A 22492-nucleotide genomic window follows, 5' to 3' on the forward strand; every position below is an offset into this window, starting at 1 on the left:
CTTGTCCACCTGTAGACAGGTGTTCTGGTCCTCATGAACACTCGTCCACCTGTAGACAGGTGTTCTGGTCTTCATGGACACTTGTTCAATTTTTCATTTTTAATAGTAAATTTTTCTATGATACAGTTGACCTACAACTCAAAAGCAATATCTGTTTATCAGTAAATCATTATTTATCATTACTTTTGTCGGTTTTAAGTTATTTCAGTGACCGTTGTGGGTTTTCAGTGGAAGTGCACCGCCCACATTCACCACGTCTGGAAGGAACCGAAACACTGTCCTTCTCGTTGCAGACCGCAGCAAAGCTGAGATGGACCTTCAGGAACTCAGCGACTCAGTTCAGCAGAAGCAGGGAGCCGCTCCCGTCCTCACCTCCCCGAAGAGACGGATCAAGAGCCGCTTCCAGCTCAACCTGGACAAAACCATCGAGAGCTGCAAGGCACAGCTAGGTCAGTACACACAGAGAAGAGACCACAGAAGGTCAATGACAACTATTTGTGCAGCGATACTTGGTTATAACTGTCTTAACTGAAAATGGCTCAATGAAATTCATTTAAAAAAAAAATCTTTTTCCTTTGTTTATTAAGATTTTCAATTTTTCATAAAGACAGACAAAAAACAAAAACAAAAAACAAGATTATGGTCATCATCTAGGTAGAGGCAGAACATGCATGAACTACAATATAAAACATGGTTTGTACAATAAAGGAAGTGATGCCCTCAGCAAAATGTAAAGTCAGAGCAGATCAGAGTATGATAACAACAAAACAAACAAGAGGAAGAAAAGAAATACTAATAACAAGTAGGCACTGTCCTGTCCTGGAGATCAGAGTATGATAACAACAAAACAAACAAGAAAAAAAAAAGAAATACTAATAACAAGTAGGCACTGTTGGAGGCACTGCTGGAGATCAGAAGAAATGAAGCATGGTGGTTTTTTAAATTGGTAGGCAGGATGCAATGACAGACAATTGGATATTATCTTTAATGTGTTTCAGGAAAGGCTTCCACAATTTAGAAAAGGTTTCAGCAGAGCCTCTCATGGAATGCTTTATTTTCTCTACTTTCAAACAATAGAATAAATCCCTTATCCAGTGAGTAAAGGTGGGGGGGTGTGCCTCCTTCCATTTGAATAAAGTTAATCGCCTGGCAAGCAGAGTGGCGAAAGCGACGCAGTCGGCCTCTGCATTTGAAAGTACAATTGTGTCTGGGGGAATGCTGAAGATTATGTTATTATTAGGGCCAAACTAAGACCAAAAAGAAATGGGAAATTACAAGAATAAATTCATAATAATATGAGAATAAAGTTGTAAAATTACGAGAATAAAGTTGTAAAATTACGAGAATAAAGTTGTAATATTACGATAATAAAGTAGTAATATTATGAGAATAAATTTGTAATATTACGAGAATAAAGTAGTAATATTATGAGAAAAAGTTGTAATATTACGAGAACAAAGTCGTAATATTATGAGAATAAATTTGTAATATTACGATAATAAAGTAGTAATATTACGAGAATAAAGTCGTAATTTATGAGATCTCTAACAGGAAGAGCACATACGTCTTTTGTGGAAGAGGAGCTATGTGGTATAGTATAGTATATTGTAGTATACTATACTATACTATACTTTACTATAGTATACTATAGTATAGTATACTATAGTACAGTATACTATAGTATAGTATAGTAGTGGTGACTGCAAGCCTAGCGGTGGTTCCATCTGCTGCCATTCAAAGAGGTTTTGTTGTTTCTCAGCAAACAATGAGGATGATCATAAAGATTTTCCTCTTCTAAAAAAGACGCAATTTCTTCCAAGTCTGTGTGGTTTCTTCTTCGAAATAGACGCAGTCGTTTGCACAATCGTTTAAGTCTTTATACTGATAATAATTCGATGCTGATGTGCCAAAAGATTAAGTATTTCCTAATTTGTGAAACCGATACCAAAATATAACTTCACAAGATGCTCAATATTCCTCATTTTAACACAGGGAGAAGAAGCTCTTCCTGTTAGAGTTCTCATAAATTACCACTTTATTCTCGTAATAATAAGACTTTATTCTCACAACATTATGACCTTATTCTCGTAATTTTACGACTTTATTCTCATAATATTATGACTAAATTCTTGTAATAATAAGACTTTATTCTCACAACATTATGACCTTATTCTCGTAATTTTACGACTTTATTCTCATAATATTATGACTAAATTCTTGTAATATTACGACTTTATTCTCGCAAAATTATGACTTTATTCTCATAATTTTAGGACTTTATTCTCATAATATTGTCACTTTATTCTCGTAATTTCCACTTTTTTTTTGTCTTGGTTTGGCCTTAATACTCCGTCGTAGAAGATAGCAATAAATGAGCATGGAGAAATTAATTTATTAAGGCAATCAGAAATTGTTCTAAAAATAAGAGACCAAAATTCTTCAAGTTCAAAACATGACCAGAAGATGTGCGCGAAATTCATTTAAAAATTTGAGTTTAAGCCTTTAATAGGTTTTTCGCGTTGTCGCAGTGGTTAGGGTTAGCGACGCCTCATTTCTCATTTCTCCTTTTGCAGGCATCGATGAGATCTCTGTGGACGTGTACAAGGGCGTGGAGCACAGCGACTCCGAAGACTCGGACAAGTCCGACTCCAGCGAGAGCGAGTACGCCAGCGACGAGGACCAGCATCCCAAGGGGGAGCCGGGTGCAGCTCGGGACAAGGACCCGGAGAAGGAGCTCACCAAAGACAAGGTGAAAGACCAACCTCCTGCCAGCCCGGTGGAGGAGGACAAAGCCGAGCTGCTCGTCTCCAGTGAATCTGCTGCAGAGGACGGCAGTGCAGCGCCGTCCACCGCCCCGGCGGGGGAGAAGATCAGCACCGAGGTGGAGGAGAAGAATCCAGAGAAGAGCAAAGCGGCCCCAAAGACACCCGCTTCCAAGGAGAAGTCTCAGGCCAAACAGGATGCCAAGCACGAGGCCAAACATGAGGCCAAGCACGAATCCAAGCACGAATCCAAGCACGAATCCAAGCACGAATCCAAGCACGAATCCAAGCACGAATCCAAGCACGAATCCAAGCACGAATCCAAGCACGAATCCAAGCACGAGGCCAAGCACGAGGCCAAGCACGAGTCCAAGCACGAGGCCAAGCACGCAGCGCTGGTGGAGGACTCGGACTCGGAGAGGGAGCTGGTGATAGATCTGGGAGAGGAACAAGGTGGTAAGGAGAGGAAGAGGAGCAGAAAAGACAGCAGCATCATTAAAGAGTCGACTGGTAAATCAGAAGGTGAGTGTTTTGGGCTCCCTGCTGATCTCCTGCTGACAAATGTATTTATTTTATTTTATTTCATTTCATTTCATTTCATTTCATTTCATTTTATTTTATTTCATTTTATATTTATTTTTATTTATCACATATTAAAAAGTCAGTAATACAATTACCATAAAAAAACAATAGACAGCATATATGCAAGGAGGTTCAAAAAACCCTCTAGGGGCTTGACAAGAGGACTTCCTTACATGAGCATAAAAATGGACATTATCATGGACATAAATGCATATCATACGCAGCACACACACACACACGCCACACACACACACACACCCACCCCGCGCACAGCACGCTCACACACTGCACACTCACACGCACACACAAAGAAAAGAATAAAGTACATACCCCAAAAAATTACAAAAAGACAAAGGAAAGAAAGAAAAAAACTACAATAATGTATAAAAATGAGGAAAAAGACAAATGTGAGTAAGTAGAAGTTTACATCATACTATTAAGCTATTGATATAGCAAAATATGTTTCACAGATTTTTAAAATCATTCATGAGAAAGTTTGACAGGGTGGGGAGGAAGTGAATTCCATATCTTGGAACTGTAAGAATCTTAAACTGAGATGAAATAGTTTAGATTGTGGGGCCGAAGCTGGGAGGCTTTACGGGTTGAATAATTATGAAATTCATTGTTTGGGGAAAATAAATTGTGAAAAAAGTTAGGAAGAGTTTTATTTAAAGAACCGTATACAAATTGAGCAATTTGGAGGTTATTAATCTGATAGATATCAAGAATGCCAAGTTTAGGAAACAAAGGTAACGAGTGACTTCTTCTTATTATTATTATTTATAATAATAATAATAATAATAATAATAATACATTTTATTTTTAAAGGCGCCTTTCTTGGCACTCAAGGTCGCCGTACACAACACGTTAAAATATAAAACCTTAGAGGCGAAGAGGCGAATGATTCTCACCACTCGTTTGTGCAACCTAAGAATTGGTTGTAATTTTGTTTGGTGAGTACAGTTCCAAGCCATGTTGCAGTAACTAATAAAGGAATCAGAGTAATGAAGGTTGAGTGAAACTTTTGTGTTGAGGAGATAACGGATTTTCCCAATTATTCCAATGTTTTTTCCAATTTTAGATGAAGTTAGTGAAATTTTAGATGAAATAATCCAAAACCCTTGGAAACACTTTCTGTATTTATAACGTGTATAAACGTTAGGACCTTTTGTTAATTCAAAATTGGCTTAAAAAAGCACTGTTTTGTGTTTTAGGGAAAGCTGTGAGCGCGTCGACGGCCCCGTCTCCAGCGGCCGCGGCTCCCCCCTCGTCCTCCGGGGGCTCGGCCCAGTCCCCCGTGACCCTGGTCTCCTTCGCCGCTCCTTCTCCTGCAACCATCAGCCTGGCGTCCGTGTCCAGCACCGCCGTGACGCCGCCGTCTTCATCCTCGGCCTCCCCGACACCAGCCCTGAAGAAGCAGCGCCCCCTGCTGCCCAGAGAGACGGTGCCGGTGGTCCAGAGAGCCGTGGTGTGGAACCCCAGCAGCACTAAGTTCCAGACCTCCTCTCAGAAGTGGCACCTGCAGAAGGTGCAGCACCAGCAGCAGAGCCAGCAGAGCCCGCAGCCCCTGGCCGCCGCGCAGGCGTCGTCTCCCCGGCAGGGCCAGACCCAGAGCCTGACCCCGGTACAGGGAGCCGGGAACGGCTCCAGTGCAGCCCCGGCCCCTTCGGCATCACATTCTGCACAGAGCACGCGCTACCAGACCAGACAGACGGTTAAAGGTGAGCCCCGTGCTGCTGCCGCTGCTGGACACAGCTTTCCTCATGTCTAGGGATGGGAATTGATAAGATTTTTCCGACTCCGATTCCATTTTCGATTCTGCTTAACGATTTGATTCTTTATCGATTCTCATTTGGAAAAAAGGAGAACAAACAATTTTAGTATCAACTTTGTTTTATATCTTTGAACAAAAAAATATAAGTGAGGTCTTAAGACGCCCCCAGGTTGGGCTCCTCCATGGTGCCAGGGGGTCCCCACAAAATTATTTGTAATATAAAATATGTATTCAATATAAAATAATATAAAATAAATATTCTTCTGTAGAAATTAACTATTCTGGCCTGATACTCTTCCCTGCCTTGATGAAAGGAGAAGCTAGCAGTAGATGCTCTTTAACTTCTCCCATAGATGAGCTGATGCGCTGCAGCTGTCAGGAGCGCCCGGCACGTCCTCGTGTCCGAGAGTGCAGCTCTTCTAACAGCTTGTCCTAACTGCATGCGAGCGTCCGACTGTCGCGCCGCACTGTGTGGCATCGGACGCTCTCTGTCCACACTGAACGCGTTATCGGCCCCCACGTTCTACCACGTTCTTTTGATTGACAGCTGAGACTCGCCTTTTAAAAGGCTGATTTATGGTTCCGCGTTACACCAACGCAGACCTTATGGCGTAGGGTACACGGCGGTCTCACCGAACGGTGCGCGTCGCCGCGTACCCTACGCTGTAGGCTACGCCGTCGATTTTACGCGGAACCATAAATCAGCCTTTATTCACCCGCCCGTGCACTCCTGAAAGAAACTCCTAAAATGACTCCTAAAAGAGTAAAGGGACAAGTAAAAGATGGGTGATTACTTCTAATCTTCCTACGTTTGTGCTTTCTAAACAGAAAACAAGCTTACTATTCGGTGGAATAAGTGGGTAAAAAACCGAACAATTAATAACGGCGTGTGGCGACGCAATGAAACAGCGAACAGCGTGGAGTGACCGGCGTGCGGTGTTAAATGCAGCAAACATGTCAGCATGTCAGATCATTACTGGGATGTGGGGGAAAAGCAGAGGACACGAGAAATCCGGCAGGATCCGGTACAAATTTAGCCCTAGTAAGATTAAGATAAGATTCTTATTATCTTATCAGAACCTTCCAGCCTGGCGATCTCCCTCCAGCAGCTGCCACTTTATTGAGGTTCTTGTATTGAAATGACGGCAGGAAGAAAATAGAAGCAGGGCGTGCGACAAAAGTCCAGCTCAAAACGACGCCGCGTCGCTCGCAACCAGTGTAGACAGTGCAATAAAAAATAAAGCAATGGAACTGTTTTTGACGCTGACGCTCGCTCGCGTCGCATGCAGTGTGGACACGGTGTTAAGCATGAATAATGGTTCCGCGTTAAATCGAAGCAGAGCCTACGGCGTACGGTGCGTGTCGCCGCGTACCTTACGCCGTAGGCTCTGCGTTGGTGTAAGGCGGAACCATAAATAAGCTTACCACACGCCGGCTGACTCCTAACAGTTTCCCCCCTTTGTTCAAATGTCCACATTGCAAGTATTGTCGCCCTGTTGTCATCCTTTTTGGTAAAATGTAACCAAACTTTCGAGCGTTTATGCCGCTTTGTCCCCGTGTTTTCCTGCTGGGCGCGAATGCGCACGTTGCGCAACGTGCGCATTCGCGCCCACTGGAAACGATAAGGGAATCGTTTGCGAAAAATGCAAACGATTCCAAAGAATTGAAACACTGGGAACCGGTTCTCAACAAGAACCGGTTCTCGATTCCCATCCCTACTTGTGTTCGTCTTCTTTTCCGTAATCTTGCTGGTTTTCCTGACTGTAGCTGTTCAACAAAAAGACAGTCCTGTGGCGACCTCCACGTCAGCGGTCACCCTGGTAACCAGCAGCCCGGCTTCCGTGGCCATGATAGCAGCGTCGGGTTCAAGCACGGCAGCCACGTCGTCGCCGGTGCCGGCAGAAGTTTACATCCCCACGGCCTCGGCAGACGTGGCCGCAGACATCGCCAAGTACACTACTAAAGTTAGTATCATTTTTCCCTTGACAGTTCCTTGATGTCCCCAGTCCACTTAGCATCGACCCGACTGGCCCGCTCCACTAGTTTGTTCTGTTCCTTCACACAGAAACATTTCTGTCGTAAATGTAAATGTAAATGTGCTTTATTTACAGCCCCCTCTAGGTGAGCCATAGTGCTTTACAAAAAAACATACAGAAATACAACATACAATCATAAGACAGAGCAAAAAATAAATATAATAAAAGAAAAAAAGTGTCACCATACTACTGGGTATTAAAAGCCATTCTAAATAAATAAGTTTTAAGCCTTGATTTAAAAAGGCCCAGGTCAGAGATTAGCGTAAAGCCGGGCATACACGGTGCGATTGTCGGCTCGTTTTGAACCGATTTTCCAGTCATGCCTCGTGCAGTATACGTGGGGTAAAGACGAGAGATTAACCCCTCACGACGAGCTCCCGATCACAAATCGTGTGCTCGCAAGAAAATCAAACGTGTTTGAAATCCTGGTCGCTCCTCGTGAAGGAATCGCTCAGTTGAAGCAGCTACGACCCGATTGGATCATCCTTTCACAGAGAGCATTCGCAATCTCTGATGTCACGTCAAAAACTATTATTTGTAGTTTAAGGTGTTGCAAATTCACATTACAAATCATGTTTTAATAGGAAAAAAAAAGACCACATTTCTCATGTCTGCCCAGCCAATTCCTTGTCCAATCACGGCGTTGTCTAGTCTTTTTTCATTTATCGCCACACAGAATGGCACAAATTGCTAAAGGCTGATTTATGGTTCCGCGTTACACCAACGCAGAGCCTACGGCGTAGGGTACGCGGCGACGCACACCGTACGGTTACGCCGTAGATTTAACGTGGAACCATAATTCAGGTTTAAGGCAGCGCGATTGTTTTTGCTGAGCATCTTCGGTGTCTCCCACTTCTGGGTTCCTCCTCTTCCACTTCTTTTTGACGTTGCAGTTCAGGTTATAGAAGTCCGACATGAGGATTATGAATGTATAGTGTGAGCAGACGGGTCTCATCAGAGCTTCAGGTCGTACAGTGTGAGACCATAAATCGTGGGCTGTGAACTTTTGAACTCAGCGATCTAGTCGTGCAGTGTGAGATGGGGCTGAATCAAACCATTTAAAATATGGCAGTGTATGCCCAGCTTAAGTTGCAGGGGAGCTTGTTCCAGAGCCGGGGGGGGGGCAAATGAAAAGGCTCGGTCACCCCAGCGCTTGAACTTTGACCTGGGTACTTCCAACAACAGTTGGTTTGAGGATCTCAGCCCTGCCATGCTCACGCACCGTTAAACGCTCCCATAAATAGGGGGGGGGGCAAGGCCACTGAGGCTATGTACACACGTAGCCGGGTATTTTTAAAACCGAATATTTCCCCCCTCCGTTTATAAAATAATTTGTATCCACATTACATCGTTTAAAAAAAAAAAAACCTTCCACACATAACCGAAGATCTGCGTTTTCGACCACATTCATAAGCATTCCAAACCTGTAGATCATCTGTTCTTCCGGCCTCCGGGCCGCCTCCGCGGCCCAGCTTCCCCGGAAGCGGCGTCTCTTTCTCGGTAACGAGCCCGAGTGCCCCCGTATCCCGCCACGGCGTAGCTTTGTGTTCTTCCTCAGTCTTGTCCCACAACGAAACCCCTTGTTCTTATATCTATTTAATGTGTTTCCTTGTCAGATTATGGATGCTATAAAAGGTACGATGACTGAAATCTACAACGACCTCTCCAAGAACACTTCAGGGAACACGATAGCAGAGGTAGGTGTTGAGTCTTGACTTCTCAGAGCCCAGCGGCTTCACACGGGACTCTCTCCCCGTCCCAACGTGACCCTGTTCTCCTCCGCAGATAAAAAGACTCCGAATTGAAATTGAAAAATTACAATGGCTGCATCAACAAGAGCTGTCGGAAATGAAGCACAATCTTGGTGAGGACCTAACGAATCAGCTACTAAACCAGGGGTCGGCAACCCGCGGCTCTAGAGCCGCATGCGGCTCTTTAGCGCCGCCCTAGTGGCTCCTGGAGCTTTTTCAAAAATGTTTGACCTTTTTTTTCCTTTTTTTCTTCTTTTTTTTTCTTTTTTTTCCTTTTTTCTTCTTTTTTTCTCTTTTTTCATTTCTTTTCTCTTTTCTTTCTTTTTTATTCTTTTTTTCCTTTTTTCTCTTTATTTCTTCCTTTTTCTTTTCCTTTTTAATCTCGACATTTCGACTTTTTTCTCTAAATTTTAACTTTTTTCTCGACATTTTGACTTTTTTCTTGACATTTCGACTTTTTTCTCAACATTTCAACTTTTTTCTCGACATTTCAACTTTTTTCACCAAATTTTGACTTTTTTCTCGACATTTCGAATTTTTTCTCCAAATTTTGACTTTTTTTCTCGACATTTCGAATTTTTTCTCGAAATTTTGACTTTTCTCGAAATTTTGACTTTTCTCGAAATTTTGACTTTTCTCGAAATTTTGACTTTTTTCTCAATATTTTGACTTTTCTCGAAATTTTGACTTTTTTCTCGACATTTCAACTTTTTTCACCAAATTTTGACTTTTTTCACCAAATTTTGACTTTTTTCTCGACATTTCGAATTTTTTCTCGAAATTTTGACTTTTTTCTCGACATTTTGAATTTTTTCTCGACATTTTGACTTTTTTCTCGACATTTTGACTTTTTTCTCGAAGTGCATAATGAAAAAAAAAATCTTCCCCCAGTTATAACTAATATAGATACATGCAGCATGTGTTGCCTTCATTCTAAGGCTTATACAAGACTTTTAATTTTTTTGAGGCTCCAGACATATTTGTTTTTTTGTGTTTTTGGTCCAATATGGCTCTTTAAACATTTTGGGTTGCCGACCCCCGTACTAAACCATTCGGCCTGCTGCTGCTGCGTGAGGAGCTTTTTCGATGTACTGACTTCTTCTTGTGCTTGGCTTGTACTTGTGCACGACCGTGTAGAGTTGACGATGGCCGAGATGAGACAGAGTCTGGAGCAGGAGAGGGAGAGGTTGGTGACTGAGGTGAGAAAACAGATGGAGCTGGAGAAGCAGCAGGCTGTGGATGAGACAAAAAAGAAACAGTGGTGTGCTAACTGCAGGAAAGAGGCCATCTTCTACTGCTGCTGGAACACAAGCTACTGTGATTACCCCTGTCAGCAAGCCCACTGGCCCGAGCACATGAAGTCCTGCACGCAGTCAGGTACCGGCCCCGAGCCTGATCCCATTACCTTCTCTGATCGAACACTGTGTCCTCTTTAGTGTGTTTCCATTTGAAATGGAGCTGTGCCTGGCATCCACACAACACCATCAATTAGTGCCTTTACATGGGAAGTTTAATTCCTCTTTAATTCAGAATGAATGTGATTAGACAGGGCAGTAATTAAATCTGATTTAAAATGAGTAAAAATTACCATGTAAACACCTAATTCCGAATGAAAATGGCCATTCCAAATTAGACTTAATTCCGAAGTAAGTGGCTGGTTTATTCCGATTTTAAATCCGAATAGAATAATTCCGCGATCATGTATAAACTCATTCCTCTTTAAATTAATTACGGTTTTTCTGCGCTGCTCGTTCCCTCTCCCGTCTGTCTCCATGACGCTTATATTCCGCGCTGGGCTTGTTTTCCAAACAAAGTTTCAAGATTGCAGCACGCAGTAAACGCTGGTCAAGAGCAGAGACCATTTATTTAATAAATAGCTTGGAGGACCTGGAAATAATTAAAAGAACAGATGGAAACAGGAAACATAAGAATTGCTGCTGTCTGGCATTGCGAGCCGGATGCGCCGGTGGGCTGAGTTAGAGCAATCGTTGAACTGACCGGTTTCTGCTATTTGCCAAAGCACGGTCTTCTGCCTCCCTCCTCCTCAGCACACGGAAGAAAAACATCCACATGATGTTATCGTGCTGCTGCTTCAAAAATCAAATCAAAACAAATCCAAAAAGGATGCTAATAATGTGGGGGGCGGCAGTAACTTGTAACACTTGTAACGGTGTAGGTGGTAGAGCGGCTCGTCCAATGATTGGAAGGTTGGCGGTTCGAATCCTGCTCTGTCCCAGTTGCTGTCGTAGTGTCCTTGGGCAAGACACCTTACCCACCTTGCCCCGTGTGAATGTGTATGAATGTTGGTGGTGGTCGGAGGGGCCGTTAGGCGCAATATGGCAGCCACGCTTCTGTCAGTCTGCAGGGCAGCTGTGGCTACAAATGTAGCTACCACCACCAGATTGATTCCAGATATCTACAGGACTGTCTCAGAAAATTAGAATATTGTGATTTTCTGTAATGCAATTACAAAAAATGTCATACATTCTGGATTCATTATCCCTTTTATTATTTTAATATTGCTGATCATGGCTTACAGCTTAAGAAAACTCAAATATCCTATCTCAAAAAATTAGAATATTCTGGGAATATTAAACTGTAAACCATAATCAGCAATATTAAAATAATAAAAGGCTTGCAATATTTCAGTTGATTTGTAATGAATCCAGAATGTATGACATTTTAGTTTTTTTAATTGCATTACAGAAAATAAAGAACTTTATCACAATATTCTAATTTTCTGAGACAGTCCTGTAAGTGTAGCACTTTGAGATTCATTGAATGTAAAGTGCATTACAAGTTAAATTCATTATTATTATTATTATTATTATTATTATTATTATTATTATTATTATTATTATTATTATTATTATTATTATTATATCAGAACCTTCCCAACCCCCAGACCTTAAGAGGAATTGGATAAAGCCGAACAAACGTGTTTTCCATGTAAACCTCAATTCAGAATTACTGTTTCCATGTAAACTCGAAGGAAAATAGTTTAATTCTGAATTATTTAATTCTGAATAATTAATTCCAAATTAAAAAACATCATGTAACCGTGGGCCATTGTTGACCTGTGAAAATACTAAATCTTGATCTGCGCAGCGTAGGTGTCATGTGGATGGACCGGAACCAGCCGAGTAGTTGCATGTATTAGCGTCATGATTATCCCACCCGGGTCAGCATGTGGCCATCACCAGAACATAATGTGTTCATGCAGTTAAACTTAGCATTTTATACCAATGTAACTTCCTACATAAGCAAAGGTTAGTTCCAGCTTAGTTTCCTCTCTGTTTTCACCTGTGCAGCCAGGCCGCCGTGTGCAGAGCTGGGTAGAGTAGCCAAAAATTGTACTCAAGTAAAAGTACTGTTACTTTAGAATAATATGACTCAAGTAGAAGTAAAAAGTAGTCATCCAAATAATTACTTGAGTAAAAGTAAAAAAGTACTTGGTGAAAAAACTACTCAAGTACTGAGTAACTGTTGAGTAACGTCTGATTTATTTTTTTAACACAACCATTCAAACAGACAAAAGTACAAAATAATCATCTTCAGGCAAATTAAATCAATAAAATAATAAAATAAATTAAAATTAATAAAAAATTTAAAATAGCTTAAATGAAAATAATCTTAAAGTAAATTCAAGTACTTTAATAAATAATAAAATAAATAAAATAATAACAGAATAAAAAAATAAATTAATCACAAGTAGCAAAAAATTTCCATCCTTTGTACTTTTCTTTTTTAACCAGGCAGAACTAGAACAAGCCCATCATAGAAACTCTGTGTGTGTTTGAGTCTGTGTAAATGTGACAAAACATGCAAAAACAAACATTTTTCCCAAAGAATCACCCAGTGATGTCATGAGATTGACGCGTACGTGGATAAAAGGGATAAAAGAAAAGTAACAGCTCAACGTAGCCTAATGTAGCGGAGTAAGAGGAACAGTTTCTTCTTCACAAATCTACTCAAGTAAAAGTAAAAAGTATAGTGATTCAAAACTACTCCTAAAAGTACAACATTTCCCAAAACCTACTCAAGTAAATGTAACTCGTTACTACCCACCTCTGGCCGTGTGATTTGTGTTTCCAGTGATGTCATGTGGATGGAGATGTTTTCTGACATGGCAATGAAATGCTAGACTGGATGCAGGCTTTTTATTAAATGTTCAGAACAAATGTGGACTAGTGTGGACGTAGCCTGAGAAGAAACCTGCATATTTGAAAACCACACAGGCAGGTGTAATGTTTTAATTGTTTTGTTTTTTTCCATTTTTTTGTTGTATGTGTAGCCACAGCCCCCCAGCAAGAGCCTGAGGCCGAGCCGACGGCAGAGCCACCGAACAAAGACGTAGGCCCGGCCGGCGGCGGGCCGAGCTCTCTCAGAGACGCGCCGGCCCCCGCGCCGTCAGACAAAGACTCGGACGCGGAGAAGAGCGCTGACGCTGCCACTGCAACTCTGTCAATACCCAGCTAATTGCACTTCAAAACTGAAATGTATAGGTTGTGTGTGTGTTTTTTTTGTTTTTTTTTCCTTCTGAGTTTATGTCCGTGTAAATTGTTCTATTTAAGAACCTGTTTTATATCAATAACAATGTTTATGTATATTTTTCTTTCGCCTGTCAGGCCTTACATGGGGGTAGTTTAGAAAAAGTCATGTTTTTTTTTTTCTCGTATATACACAGAGAGTTACCAGTGAAAGTTCTGAAGAGCATGCATGGGTGTCGAAACAAACATATAGTTCATTTAAAAACATTATGCAGTTATGATTGAGAAATGTTGTCCACGTTAGTGGACTACTGGAATTGTATATTAGGGTGCTGCTGACAGAAAAGTTTGTAAATTACTTGTTTGGTAGTCTTTGTTAATTTATTTGTTATTCTAATGTTACAGAGAAAAATTGTAAACACATTCTAAATAAGCTGTCTCTATGGCTATACTAAAGTCTACTGAAGTATTTACTTACTGTTCAAATTCTCTATTCAGTGGGTTGGCTGAGTAAAGGCTGATTTATGGTTCCGCGTTACACCAACGCAGAGCCTACGGCGTAGGGTACGCGGCGACGCAGGCCGTACGCAGCGCATCGCCGCGTACCCTAGGCGTCAATTCAGTCAAAGCTAAGGTATGGCAAGGTTACGAGTCACAGAACTTAACTACAGTATCAATCAACACGTCCAGCAAATACTCATCACACAAGTCTGCTATGGAGCTTATCTGTGTGGTCAAGAAAATTGGAACTTTTTCAAATGCAAAAAGTTCCATTTTTTTTTTTGCTCACTGCAAAAACTCAAAATCTTACCAGGAATATTTGTCTTATTTCTAGTTAAAATGTCTCATTTTTAGTCAAAAAATCTCATTACACTTAAAACAAAACTCATTACCAGAAAAATAACTTATTTGACCATTTTCACCTGTTTCAAGTAAATTTTCACTTGAAATAAGTAGAAAAATCTGCCAGTGGGACAAGATTTATCTTCTTATTACAAGCAAAAAAAATCTTGTTCCACTGGCAGATTTTTCCACTTGAAACAGGTGAAAATGGTTGTTTTTGAGTCTTGTCTTAAATGTAATGAGATTTTTTTTGACTAAAAATTAGACATTTTAACTAGAAATAAGACAAATATTCTTAAGATTTTGAGTTTTTGCAGTGTATAATAACTAGTGAAATCGATCATGTTGTTCTGATTTGCATTTGTAGTTATTCTATATGTATTAAGTAATAGAATAATCAATACAAATAGACAGAGTAATGCCGCGTTCCATTTACCTCGGAAATCGGAACTAGGACTGGGAATGGCAGCCAATCTGGAATGGTAACTCGGGGGTGGTGAAGCTTCTCCCACTTTCCCAGTAGGAAATCCCACTTCGAGGGGCGTTCCAGTTGAAAATTCCGACTGGGAACTGGGAAATTCCGACTTCCGAAGACAAATGGAACGCGGCATAATTCCATAAATGTATTTAAAAAACAAACATTTACATTTTCCCTTGAAGCCAAGGTGTGGCGGCTGCCAATACCTTGCCATACCCAATTGACGCCCCTGCCTACGCCGTAGGCTCTGCGTCGATTTAACGCGGAACCATAAATCAGCCTTTAGTGGGCTTTGAACAGAAACCTTGATCTTCCTGTATAAATTACGGGTAATGTGATTTTTGAACACTTAATTACTGGAACAATCTTTCGGGAAAAATTAAATTCCTATTTTTATTTCAAACGAACTGGGGCTGTAACTGTATTCTGTGTGGGGTGTGATGGTGTAATGCTCCTCCCGGCCGGAGGGGGGCGCTGTGACGCGGCAGCCCCGCGTCCCCGTCAGCAGCCATCTGCCGCAGTCGCTCTGGTCGGAGGGAAAATGGACGACTGAGGGAAGACGGAGGGACGTCGTCGTCTCTGGAGCCTGTAGGTGCTGCGATATCAGTTCACCCCGCTCGGAGTGAGAAGTGTCGGGAGTTTGTGGCGTGTTGTCGGCGTCTGGGAGGTGCGGGAGCCGCTGCGGCCGCAGCGTGGGGCACTGCAGCGTTAGCATTAGCCTCGGCGGTGGTGGTCATAGTCGTCAACGTGGGAGCTTCTAGCGGGGGAATCCCTGCCCGTGGCCGCGGCCAGGGTGCTTCTGCTGGGCGGCCAGGGTGGGGGCTCAATGCCCGGGAGCGGGGGAGCCGATAGCAGCGTGCAGGGTGTGCGAAATCTGCAGAAACCCGGGCACAAACCAGCCGCCTCAAGCCTGATTTATGGTCCCGCGTTAAAACGACGGCGTAGGGGACGCGGCGACGCACCGTACGTGCACTGCAAAAACTCAAAATCTTAACAAGAATATTTGTCTTATTTCTAGTTAAAATGTCTCATCTTTAGACAAAAAAATCATTACACTTAAAACAAGACTCATCACTGGAAAAAACAATGTTCACCTTTCAAGTAGATTTTCCCTTAAAATAAGTAGAAAAATCTGCCAGTGGAACAAGATTTTTTTGCTTGTAATGAGAAGATAAATCTTGTCCCACTGGCAGATTTTTCTACTTATTTCAAGTGAAAATGTACTTGAAACAGGTGAAAACTGTCAAATAACAAGTTATTTTTCTGGTAATGACTCTTGTTTTAAGTGTAATGAGATTTTTTGACTAAAAACTAGACATTTTAACTAGAAATAAGACAAATATTCCTGGTAAGATTTTGGGTTTTTGGTGCGCGTCGCCGCGTACCCTACGCCGTAGGCTACGCCGTCGATTTAACGCGGAACCTTAAATCAACCTTCACGTGACCGGGCCGCCGGCGGACGTGTTCGAGGACGGCCGTCATAACAGTTTACGTTAGAGACTGATTTACGGTTCTGCGTTCAGTCGACGCAGAGCCTTCGGCGTAGGGTACACGGCGACGCACAACGTACGTTGCGCGTCGCCGCGTACTTACGGCGTCGATTTAACGCAGAACCGTAAATCAGGCTTAACATTTGAATGGAGTGTCGGTCATTTCCAGCCTGGTTGTTTGGTGTTGATCTGCGGGGCCAGCTGGCCCGCCCACGTGGCGCGGGGTTCCTGTAACGTTGTTATTAAACGTTTCAGGTGTGGCAGCTCGGAGCGGTGTTTTTTAGAGGTTTTTAGAGGTTCTGGTTCCTGGGGGCGGGGTTTTTAGAGGTTCTGGTTCCTGGGAGCGGGTTTTTTAGGGTTTTTAGGGGTTCTGCTCCTCCGACCAACCAGGAAGTCTTCGGGTCACTTTCCCGTGTCCCGTTCACACGTGTTCAAATTAAAGAACAAGGTTTTATTATGTTCTGATTCAACATTTTCTTCCTTTCCTTGGCAGATCCTTACATTTGTGCTAAGAACTGATTTGATGTCATTTTGTGTCAGGACACCTCCCTACTCATCACTGCTGAATTCCAGGTACGGATACTGTTCTGTCTAAATCTGATCAATTTAAAGTCATTTACATCTCCTGTTAAGTCTTATTCTCCAGCAATGAGGTAATTTTGTTTCAAATTTCTTTAGTCATAAAGGGCAGGAATTAACAACATATTGTTCTGATTGTTCACAGTATTCAGGTGTTCCTCCTTTGACTCATACAATGTCTTAATGCCAAGCAGTTAAAATGTCTGTATTTATCTTTTAATCTGTAAGTGGACACTGCTGTGCTCGGTGTGTTTCATACATGGCAACATTAATACCGGTAGGTGAAGAGTGCGGATTAACCGGGACTTTACAGGACAGTTGCAGAGCTCTTTTTCAGTGTGTGAGAATGATTTCACTGTTGGTGTGGAAGAAGTGTTGCCCCCCCACCATACAGGACTGTCTCAGAAAATTAGAATATTGTGATGAAGTTCTTTATTTTCTGTAATGCAATTACAAAAACAAAAATGTCATACATTCTGGATTCATTACAAATCAACAGAAATATTGCAATCCTTTTATTATTTTAATATTGCTGATTATGGCTTACAGTTTATGATTAAGATTCCCAGAATATTCTATTTTTTGAGATAGGATATTTGAGTTTTCTTAAGCTGTAAGCCATGATCAGCAATATTAAAATAATAAAAGACTTGCGATATTTCAGTTGATTTGTAATGAATCCAGAATGTATGACATTTTTGTTTTTGTAATTGCATTACAGAAAATCACAATATTCTAATTTTCTGAGACAGTCCTGTAGATATCTGGAATCAAAATATGGTAAATGTAGTTTAGAGCTCTCGATGTGCCGCCGTGCTCTCAGGGATATCCAGATAGCCAAATTTGGCCAGCAGTTCTGTAGAGCCAGTCAAATCCATCCATCCATGTCGTCTCTGGTGCAGTCGCAGCACAAAGATGACACGATGACGTAATCTGGGTGTTAGTGGTGTAGATGCAGCCGAGGAACAACTGCCGGGGAATCGGCGTTGGCGGGAAACATTTGGATGTTTTCCTGAAAAAATGACCCGCACCCCAGACTCTCCCCTTGTTTGGGCTGCTCTGAATACGCCCCCTCATTCGTCGCTCTGATTGGTCGTAGCAGAGGATTTATGGCTCGTTTTCAGGCCTTTCCTAGATGTAGCTCCCATCTATCAGATTAGAGTAAATAACAACGTTGAGACCTATTTGAAGGCGCTTTGCTGTTAAAATACCAACAACACATCCTATTTGGAAAAATAGAAGCAAGAGATCCAGGCACTCGAGACGAGGTGGATAAAAAGATAAAAAGCCTTTATTAAAAGACGGCTGCCAACATGTTTCGGCCTATTTGGCCTTCATCAGGGCAAAAGACACACCTTATTTATTTATTTGGCCGTATTCATTTATGTAAGACATTGACAGTTTTTGCTTTTCAGCCCTAAATCTTATGGATACAGCAGGACAACATTTGTCCACACGTAAAAGCTCCCCCTTTCTTTTTTTCTATTTGTCTTTCAAAGGATAGTCACGTATTTGTACGCCTTCAGAATATCAGGTGAAGCCATTACTCGTCCATGTGTAATACTTTAGTGTGAGATTGTAACAAAAGCAAGTGTCTTTAGGACGTGGAGCCTGAACTCTTACCAGCGTAGTAACCGAGTGACTCATAGCTGGTCTCTTGTGCTCTCTTTTTTTAGCTTTAGACGTTGAGTTTGAAAGTAGTGACTCCATCGTCTATGGAGGGGAATGTGAACCCTGAGCTCTGTCTAGCTGCTGAGCCAGAGCAGAGCCAGGACCGTTTGGATAGCTGCTCACAAGGTACCTTGAATGAGCTTTTTTTTTTTCTTTTTTTTTTTTTTTACTTGCACAATATTCAAATGAAATTGGGCACAAGTTCTGTGAAGTTATTTTAAATTACTGTAGAAATGTAGGGTAAGTTGGGCTCACATAAAGTTCAGCTGTCTTGGTATGGTTAGTACATCTTAAGGTGCTTTCACTCCTGTCCCGTTTGGAGCAGTTGTTCCCAAACAGGGAGCGTTTCCCCCTAAAGATCGGTTGGTTTGGTACATGTGAACACAGCAATCGCGCTCGGATGCGGGACAAAACAAGCGAGCCGAGATCTCCTAGGAGAGGTGGTCTCGGCTCGCTTCCATTCCAGACCTGGAGCGGTTCGTTTGCAGTGAGAACAGAATCCACACAGCAACCAACCAGCCACACTCGCTTCCAATGCTCCATAGCTGTTTTTTCCCAGGGTACGGAAGAGGAAACTCCTTCCGCGTTCATTTCTGACCAATGAGAGAACAGTTGGTTCATGGCATTTGTTAACAGCTTTGAACCGCTACAGACAGTTGTGAACACAAACGCCACAAACGAAAAACGAAACAACTATCGATTTAGCCCCTGAATCGGAACAAAACAAACTTGGCCACAGGTCTGAAAGCACCCTACAGGACTGTCTCAGAAAATTAGAATATGGTGATACAGTTCTTTTATTTTCTGTAATGCAATTAAAAAAACAAAAATGTCATACATTCTGGATTCATTACAAATCAACTGAAATATTGCAAGCCTTTTATTATTTTAATATTGCTGATTATGGCTTACAGTTTAAGATTAAGATTCCCGGAATATTCTCATTTTTTGAGATAGGATATTTGAGTTTTCTTAAGCTGTAAGCCATGATCAGCAATATTAAAATAATAAAAGGCTTGCAATATTTCAGTTGATTTGTAATGAATCCAGAATGTATGACATTTTTTTTTAATTGCATTACAGAAAATAAAGAACTTTATCACAATATTCTAATTTTCTGAGACAGTCCTGTAAGTAAGAAGTTACAGTTCAGATAGTTGGATGGCAGTGTTTTGACGTTGCGCCATTTGGTGATCATCAGTTCTGATTTGTTCACAGGCTCGGGAGAAGGAAACGGTGACCGAAAGGAACAGTTTCAAACAGAAAGCAAAAATGCAGCAAACGATCGACTAGAGCAGTCGGATAAACCACCAAAAGCCAAGAGCGAAGTGAAGAAGACCTGGGGCTTTCGTCAGTCCACCGTCGCAAAGAGAGAGATGCCAGTGGAAGCGGTGACGGACAGCCTCCCCGTGCGGCGCAGCGGCCGCCAGCCCAAGCGCACCGACAAACTGGAGGAGTTCCTCTCCACGGCCAAGAGAGGCTCCCGGAGGAGCGCTCCCCCCAGCCTGGAGAGCGGGGATCCTCCTTCCCAGACCCCCACCGACGCAGAGACGGCTTCGGAGGCCAGCTTCGATGGCAACGCCGACTCCAAGGCCGCCGAGGACAAAGCAGAGTCCCCGGAGAGGAGGACGAGAAGCAGCGCCAAGAAGCAGGCCCAGAGGAAAACTCTGGTAGGCAGACTGACGAGGAGCGGAGGCAGAGCCGCCCTCAGAGATGAGGGCAGCTCTGAAAACGAAGAGGACAGCAAGGACGCGCTCAACACCAATCAGTCGCCGCAGAAGAGCGAAGAGAAAAAAGAGGAGAAAAGCGAGCCCGTTCCTGAAGACGTAGGGAACGTCACCGCGCCCCAGACTCAGCCCGAGCAGAACTCTGAGAAGAAGGAGGAGGTTGTTCCCCAGGGGGAGGAGAAAGAATGTGGAGCTAAAGACGATGAAACGGAGGAGACGGACACGGACGAAGGGGACGAGCCCGCGTCTCTGATGGGGAAACGCGGACCGATAAGGACATACGTCAATAAAAAGAAAGCCGTTAAAAAGATCACTACGCCCGTCAAAGTCCTGCCCACTCCTGTAAAGAAAGAACTAAAACCCCAAGCTGCTGTGAAGATGACCCGGCCCCAGATGCTGCAGGAGGAGGATGTCGACTCCTCCACCTCCTCTACCTCTTCTTCAACGACATCTTCATCAGCGGACTCTGACGAGGGAGGCTACGACCCAAACGCACTGTACTGTATCTGTCGGCAGAAACACAACAAACGGTACGTTTCCTTCAGTCAGTAGTTTAGTCTTCCAGTGTTTTGGCGCTTTTCCACTAGTACCTACTCAGCCCGACTCCACTCGGTTTGGTTCTTTCCCACTAGGGGTCTAACGTGCTGAGTAGATACTTTTCTGTAACTATTCCACCGAGGTTCTAAGCTGCTGAGTCGGCTGTATCTGACATCATCACACTACAGGCCACCGATTGGTCGGGGGGTTGGAGTCAGACGTCTGAGTCAGGAGGAGGAAATCAGAGAAAGAGACTCTGACGGATTCTTGTTCATTTTATTCAACATCAATGGCAGCAAAAGTCTGTTTCATGATCCAACTCTGAGGTGCAGATGTTCATAAACCTAATTTATTTTATTTTTGTACATGTAAAAAAAAAAAGAAACACTTCACGAGGAGTTTAAGAAAACAAAACAACAAAACAAAGCATTTCATCCTTTAAAACTTGCTATCTTGATTTACATGTGCCAAAAAAGAAGTAGGAAGAAGTGTAAACTTATTTAGTCCTACCCCCATTCACTGATCATTTAACCTGTATTTATAAATATTCACACACTGTACTCACACTGCTAAATAACAGTATTATTATTATTATTATATACTGTAATTATACTCACACACATACTTATACATGCATACATACATACATACACATAGGTGAATATTTCTATATATTTGTACCACATGCCCATTAAAAATAATTAAAAAGGGATCTAGACGACGATAAGGAACGACCAGATCTACCAGGAGATCTGTCTCTTCATAGCTGCTCACGGCTCCAGCTGACTTTTCAGCAGCGCAGAGACAAACAAACATGAAGCTTCTCTCACTCTCATTTTTTAACTTGATATGGAACACAAGCCACAGACCCAGCAGCACATCTATCATCTCCTCCAGGTTCTACATCTTTAGTGTTGTTGTCTTCTTCGTTTAGATCATACAATCAATGTCACATGACAATGTCACAGCAGCTTCACTCCAACCTCCTACTTCTGATCCAGGTGCTGAATTGTTATGGAAAAGAAACTTGGCTGAGTTGAGATGAGTTGGTGCTAGTGGAAAAGCGCATTTGATTAGGGTGGTGTTGACCACCTGAGGCCATAAGGTCGCGTCTTTGGCCAAGTACATGCCATTTTCTGTCCACATTCAACGAGCTAACCCATCGTCCTGGTTCCTGGTTGGAGCGTGAGCAGACATGATGCGTGAGGAAAAGCCCCGGTGTTGACGAGCTCTGCTCCGCAGGTTCATGATCTGCTGCGACCGCTGTGAGGAGTGGTTCCACGGGGACTGCGTGGGCATCACCGAGGCCCGCGGCCGCCTCATGGAGAGAAACGGGGAAGACTACATCTGTCCCAACTGTACGGCAAAGAAGAACCAGGTGGTCCGACCCGCCACGTCCATCCTCCCCACGGCTGCAGACGCCGGCCGGCCCAGAGCCGACGCCGGCTCTGCCGCTGCCATGACGTGTACGGCAGCAGAGAGAGTCCCCCTCACCGGGGCGATGGCTGGACCTTCGGCCGGTCAGACCGCCGGCCCTCAGGCCTCCCCGGCGGCCGGGGCGGAGGAGAAGGGAGCAGAGGACCTGGGCATCAAGGGGAGGATCGAGAAGGCCATCAATCCCACCGGGAAAAAGAAGATCAAGATCTTTCAGCCGGTAAGTCTCTGCAGTTGCTCTGATCTCAAACACCGTCCAGCCTCCAAAACATTCATACACATGAGACTAATGTTTCTGCTTGTCCTTTTTAATGATTGAATCACCTGTTTATGATTGT

The 22492-nt window shown here is 42.9% G+C and overlaps 2 protein-coding genes across 10 annotated transcripts in view; both read left to right on the forward strand.

The window, feature by feature from the left end:
• LOC133449002 (MYND-type zinc finger-containing chromatin reader ZMYND8-like) overlaps window positions 1-15123 on the forward strand; it is a 56658-nt gene extending 41535 nt beyond the window's left edge. For 5 of the 6 annotated variants that reach the window (XM_061728063.1, XM_061728066.1, XM_061728065.1 and 2 more), the window contains 8 exons: window positions 294-449; window positions 2574-3284; window positions 4559-5065; window positions 6886-7082; window positions 8771-8851; window positions 8940-9018; window positions 10043-10282; window positions 13200-15123. In XM_061728063.1, the coding sequence (XP_061584047.1) occupies window positions 294-449; window positions 2574-3284; window positions 4559-5065; window positions 6886-7082; window positions 8771-8851; window positions 8940-9018; window positions 10043-10282; window positions 13200-13384 (2156 nt within the window). In that variant the 3' untranslated portion in view covers window positions 13385-15123. The remainder of the gene's footprint in view (window positions 1-293; window positions 450-2573; window positions 3285-4558; window positions 5066-6885; window positions 7083-8770; window positions 8852-8939; window positions 9019-10042; window positions 10283-13199) is intronic. The other variant, XR_009782992.1, reaches the window with a different exon arrangement.
• A 57-nt stretch (window positions 15124-15180) lies between these two features.
• dido1 (death inducer-obliterator 1) overlaps window positions 15181-22492 on the forward strand; it is a 28478-nt gene continuing 21166 nt past the window's right edge. For 2 of the 4 annotated variants that reach the window (XM_061728051.1, XM_061728053.1), the window contains exons 1-5: window positions 15182-15304; window positions 16700-16779; window positions 18462-18582; window positions 19675-20713; window positions 21963-22374. In XM_061728051.1, coding sequence (XP_061584035.1) covers window positions 18501-18582; window positions 19675-20713; window positions 21963-22374 — 1533 coding nt within the window. In that variant the 5' untranslated portion in view covers window positions 15182-15304; window positions 16700-16779; window positions 18462-18500. Of the gene's footprint in view, window positions 15305-16699; window positions 16780-18461; window positions 18583-19674; window positions 20714-21962; window positions 22375-22492 lie in introns of all 4 variants that reach the window. The other 2 variants (XM_061728052.1, XM_061728054.1) reach the window with 2 other exon arrangements.

This window comes from Cololabis saira, chromosome 8 (assembly GCF_033807715.1).
Source record: "Cololabis saira isolate AMF1-May2022 chromosome 8, fColSai1.1, whole genome shotgun sequence".
Taxonomy (NCBI): Eukaryota; Metazoa; Chordata; class Actinopteri; order Beloniformes; family Belonidae; genus Cololabis; species Cololabis saira.